Consider the following 5,881-nt stretch of genomic DNA (forward strand, 5'->3'; position numbering starts at 1 on the left):
CACACACACACACACACACACACACACACACACACACACACACACACACACACACATACATCTGATCCAAATGTTGCTTTGCCTTCTTTTAGATGTGTTTGACGGACACCTGTTAGGTTCCACTGACAGCCAGGTTAAAGAGAAGTCCACCATGAAAGCCATCCTTGCCAACTTCCTGCCTGGCAACAGCTACAACCACATCCCCTTCCCATTGTAAGTAACAACCTTCAGTAGGAGGYCCACAGGACCCTGACTCAGATACACAAACAAAAATCACCCATCCTTCTTATGCTGAGTTCAGACTGAACTCCTTGTTCAGTTTTCTTGTCTTGTAGAAGTGCCAACAATTTTGTCCGTGTATCTGCTGCTCAACTTGGGTATATCTTATATGTGTGATGAGTCAAACGCAGTGCACAAATTTCATTATTGTATTGAATAATGCATTGAAGAAAATACATAACACATTATTATTAACTTCAGAGATCTTGAGCTAATGTTCGATGTGACAGATAATTGTGATCCCCAACATATTCTGACTGCTAACAGATTTCTCAACTCTTTGGTAAAAACTTTTGCGAAAAATGTCTGTTAGCAAAATATCTCATGAATTACTGTATGACTGGTCATATTTTCACAAAGAGATCTTTACATGAACCAAAGAAACTGATTAGTTTTTGGAGTCAACCTAATTCAAAATGGCTTTATTTTTTCAAACACAACAGTACCTATAACAGGGTCAACTTTACTGATATTGAGCTAAAGTTAGGTGTGACAGTAGCTGGCAGTAATCCCAGGCACGCAGTGCGAGTGCTAACCACTAAACTCAACACAAGCCATCAAATCCACATTATTCTGTAGTTGAAAATAAACAAGGGGCCGTCAAACAGCAGTGTTCCAGTATTTTCCTSTCTTAAATGGTCTGACTGTGGTAATGTGTGTCGACAGTGATCCAGACCAACACTACTTGATGTACGAACATGAGCGTGTCCCCATTGCAGTGTGTGAACGAGAGCCAAGCTCCATCATYGCCTTTGCTCTCAGGTAAACGCCCACTTCTGTCCTCTTCATTCCCCTACCTCCAGCATTATTTATCTGCTCTTTGTTCTCCTCCAGCTGCAAAGAGTACAAAACAGCTTTGGACAATCTGTGCAAGGCTTCAAACACAGCAGAAGATGAGACTCCACAACCCCTCAGGTAATAAAGGTCCACAGTTCTTCTGAAATCTGAACAGTTCTGCAGGGAGAGTCAAGAAGCGAAAAGGTTCACAGCAAATCCATCACCTTTAGTAAAGTAAAGTTTTATTTATATAGCGCCTTTCACAGAAATAAATTCACAAGCTGCTATACATTCAGGGAAGGGGGGGAGGGGGCAGTTAAGAACACCCATTCAAGAAGACATACAAGGCAAACATGGGGGAACAGGTGAAACCGGTCATGAAGCAAACACTGTTGATCTACCTTTAACAACAGAAAAACTAAAAACCACACAAGGGAAGACGAGGGGGGAAAAAAACCAAAGCAAAACTTCGTATTATATCAACAATGTGACACACTGTGGTGTTTATAAAGTAGGGGTGAAAGGGTTCACAAAATCCAGTTTGGTTAATTTTTTTCTTCCTTTTTTACACTCCAGGAATTCTATCAGTAATAAAAATTTCACCATTTGCACTTTTATAAGCCTTTATTCTGAAGACTTCATATGTTCATGTCATTGTGACGGTCTTCAGTTGAAGCTATAAATGTTATTGACTGTAAATGTGGAGATATTTTAAAGTTATTTTCAATATTTCCTGGCCAAAAAAAGCTTTAAATCCTTTTTTGTTCAGAACATGAGCAGTCCTTTTCTGTCAGATCGTAACAAAATTGGTTTTCTTGACACTGAAATACAGTTCCTGTCTCTTTAAGGCCTTTTGTAAATATTCAGCTCACTMAGTCTGAATTGATTGAAGTTTAGAGACTATATTTATCAAAATGTTGACTTTGCTGTGTTCTGATAGGAGGGAAATGTCTTTTAAAGCTCTGACCTTATATGGGTTTTATGATTGGAAGTTACCATATTTATTCAAGTATAATACGTAAAATTTAATCCATAAAATCATCCATAAAGTTGGGGGGGTAGTGTTATACTCAGATAAATATTTTTACTTATGTATTTTAACTGAATATCGGCTTCATTCACAAAATTGCTGAGTCCAGAAATGAGACCGCGTCGTAAAATGCAGTTGTAGCGAGCTTACCTCTGACACTCCTCTGTGCTTCAGAGTGAGATAATAACAGATCCAAGCAGGAGACATGGTGTGAAAAAAGGGGGAAAAAGGCAGTCCTGCACCTTAGTAATGATAACGAACTAATGACATTAGTGTGTGACCRAGCCGCTCCTCGAACAACAACAAACACATGTTCGTCTGTAATGGCTGCTGTCTACCGGTGTTCTGAAAAAGTTTGTATCCCTGAAAAACGTTTCCCCACCAGAGGGGGTGCTCACGAGTAGGAAGTAATCTGCTTTCCCCCCACAAGATGGTCCAAATCTCATGTGAAGTCTCTGACTTTTTTGTTGGCRCCTCCTGGTGGAGTATGTGTAAAATGTCAGAATTCATATGATGCTGCTACAGCTGATTATAATTTGTTGTCAAAATACCTTTTAGTACATATGTTGTTAAAATAAAATGAACAGCCCAATGATCATTTTACTGAAATGTATAAAGACTGCAAAGGCTGAAAAATCTTGAAGTCTGTATGAAATTGGAGGTAGTTTGAGGATTTTTGAGGAAAAATTTTTATGCTTTTTAAGCTCAAAAAAGGGGGGTCGTATTATACATGAGATCATATTATACATGAGATATTATACATGATATCATATACATGAGATCGTATTATACATGAGATCGTATTATACATGAGATCGTATTATACATGAGATCGTATTATACATGAGATCGTATTATACATGAGGTCATATTATACATGAGGTTATATTATACATGAGGTCATATTATACATGAGATTGTATTATACATGAGATCGTATTATACATGAGATCGTATTATACATGAAATCGTATTATACATGAGGTCATATTATACATGAGATCGTGTTATACATGAGGTCGTGTTATACATGAGGTCGTATTATACATGAATAAATATGGTAAGTCTTTTCTTTGGTTTAGTTTTTTACAGGAAACATGAACATGTTGGATGGACAAGCTGACAGTCTTCCTGTCTTATTGTTAAAACAAAGTGTTTCTAATGCACACTAAGCTAAATAAGCCTGCAGTAAGAGTGACTTTGTATTGCAGCAGTTCAGAGAATCGGGTGAGGAGCAGTCCTGCCAGGCCCACTGAGTGTTTGTTGTCTCAGCAGAGCCGCAGCAACACAGATGGAGATTCCCTCAGTACGTGTTCTTCAAGTTATACGCTAAAATAAACATCATCTCACTAAGCTTGAATTAATGCTCGAACTCTTGTGTTTTTCAGAGGACATTGACTCAGTCGATAAGCAGAAGAAACAGACACTGAATCCACACATTGAACTGCGTGAGTCTTTGTTTCATCTGACGTGACATTCAGCAGTTTATAATTGTGCTAACATTTACATAACTAAATCTGCACACACTTTAGTAAAACTATGATTGTTGTTTTATCTTTGGTTGTGGGTGATGTTGTGGATGTGGGTATTATAGGTGAAGATTTGGACCTGTTTCCTTGTTCTGCAGTTTAAGATGGCTCTTGATGTAAACTGGCACCTTACAAACTGAACAAGAAAAATGAAAGAAGACTCAACAGGAAAAGAGATTTAAATGAACTTCTTTGTCTCTTTTCCAACTCAGAGTTTTCAGACGCCAATGCCAAGTTCTACTGTCGCATCTACTACGCTGAGGAGTTCCACACAATGCGTGAGGAGATCATGGAGAGCAGCGAGGAGGACTTTGTTCGTTCGCTGTCCCACTGCGTCAACTGGCAGGCTCGGGGGGGGAAGTCTGGAGCTATGTTCTATGCTACAGAAGGTTGTTACAGTGAAAATATTATGTTTTATTGCTTTCTGTTATGTTTCACACCATCAAAAAAATGTTATGTCAGACAAGGATAATCTGAGTAAATACAAAATGTAGTTTTAAATAATTATTTTTTATTAGTAACGGGAAAAGCTATTCAAACCAACATAGCCTTAAATGGAAAAAAATATTGTCCCCATTGTTAAATTGTGAAATAACTGATTTTTTATATTTATTTGGGGAAGATGGGCTAAACTGATTACTCCCAGACCTGTAGACTGAGAAAATCACGTATACAGAACCGTTATCCACAAAAAACCTTAAAACAGAACCTGAACTTTCCTACCAAAACAATGCCAAGAGTTCACTTGTAAGAAAATTTAGTGTTCATTAACTGAAATCGAGACAAAACCACATAAATGTTGAATAGATAAAAATATGAAGAGAAGAGGACCATATAACACCAGTGATTGGAGTGAACAGAGGTTTAATGCTGATTGGTCAGTCATGAAACCCATGCTGAATGAAAACCGGAAGTCCCGGTATATATATATATATATATATATATACACGATCTTCAGTGCCTGGTGCGCCCACTACTGTTCTACGGCTGAATTGCAGGCAACTCGTACAGAAAATTATCTTTCCTAATGAATTTATAACTGTTTATTATGTGTTGTGAAGGTGTTTTGGGCATGTATCTAAACTATTTTAATCAAGACATAACAATTGTCAAACAATGGATTGTAAAAGTCAATAGTAAAAAAAGGAAAACTATGAAAATGGTGTAGTGCTTTTAAAATCAGTATCTAAATGACTTATAAATTTCTTCAAATTCCCCCTGTTCACATGACAATTACTCATGTGAACACACTGATGACTTGTCCAGGGGGTCCCAAAAAACTCAGAACAACTTCTGCAGACCTCACATGACTCATTTAAGGTCAGACTAAAATGATTCAACAATAAGAAAGAGACGAAGGGCAAAAATGGCCTCCATGCAAGAGCTCTAAAACCATGGCTGAGCAAATCATACCCACAAGTCAAGCATGGTGGTGGTTAAGTGGCGTGGCTGCCTCAGGACCTTGACCATTTGCTGTAACTGTTGAATTATGCTCTCTRCAAAATCCAGGAGGACAAAGTCCCAGCCATTTTATTCTGCTGCTTATCTGTGCATGGTCAGAATGGMTCTGGTGTCTGCAGTAGTCACTCTGAACAGGTCTCCAGTCCATCACAGGGACATATGGAGATAAACAACCATTCACACTCTCACTCACACCCAGAGGCAATTAAAGCTACCAATGAACCAAACATGCATGTTTTTGGTCTGTGAGAGGAAACTGTATTACATGGCAAAAACTGGGGAGGACATGTAAATTCCACACAGAGAGGCTGGGAGATAAACRTGACCTTGCTGGGACATGAGAAGGTCCAGTTATTATATTAGGGGGAAACTACATTTTCACACAAGACCAGATTGATTGGAATACATTGCAAAAATGGTCCATCTTACCAAGTTTTTAAATCTTATATCCAGCCAAAAAGTCTTTTTGATCTTGTTTTCAGACTGATTTACTAAACAAGAACTGACTGTGTAAGAATAATAATCTTGTTTTCAGAATGTGTAAGATTATTTGTCTTGTTAGTCTGAAAATTTGACTCAAATTAAGTCAAAACTTTCTGCCAACTGAGTGAGAAAATTTTACTTGGTAAGATTCTTGAAATACTTGATTTCATTTTTTTTATCCTTATTTCAAGAATCTAAGTAAAATTTTCTGACTCCATTGGCAGAAAGTTTTGACTTAATTTGAGTCAAATTTTCAGACTAACAAGACAAATAATCTTACACATTCTGAAAACAAGATTATTATTCTTACACAGTCAGTTCT

The 5,881-nt window shown here is 37.6% G+C and overlaps 1 protein-coding gene across 2 annotated transcripts in view; it reads left to right on the forward strand.

The window, feature by feature from the left end:
• Nucleotides 1-5,881, forward strand: part of LOC106535441 (1-phosphatidylinositol 3-phosphate 5-kinase) — a gene marked incomplete at its 5' end in the record, with an annotated part of 18,089 nt that overhangs the window by 6,945 nt on the left and 5,263 nt on the right. Inside the window, 6 exon segments of one of the 2 annotated variants that reach the window (XM_014032442.1) lie at nt 93-213; nt 946-1,041; nt 1,114-1,194; nt 3,298-3,392; nt 3,475-3,534; nt 3,828-4,004. In XM_014032442.1, the coding sequence (XP_013887896.1) occupies nt 93-213; nt 946-1,041; nt 1,114-1,194; nt 3,298-3,392; nt 3,475-3,534; nt 3,828-4,004 (630 nt within the window). 2 annotated transcript variants of the gene reach the window in all.

This window comes from Austrofundulus limnaeus, unplaced genomic scaffold, assembly GCF_001266775.1.
Source record: "Austrofundulus limnaeus strain Quisiro unplaced genomic scaffold, Austrofundulus_limnaeus-1.0 Scaffold1450, whole genome shotgun sequence".
Lineage (NCBI taxonomy): Eukaryota > Metazoa > Chordata > Actinopteri > Cyprinodontiformes > Rivulidae > Austrofundulus > Austrofundulus limnaeus.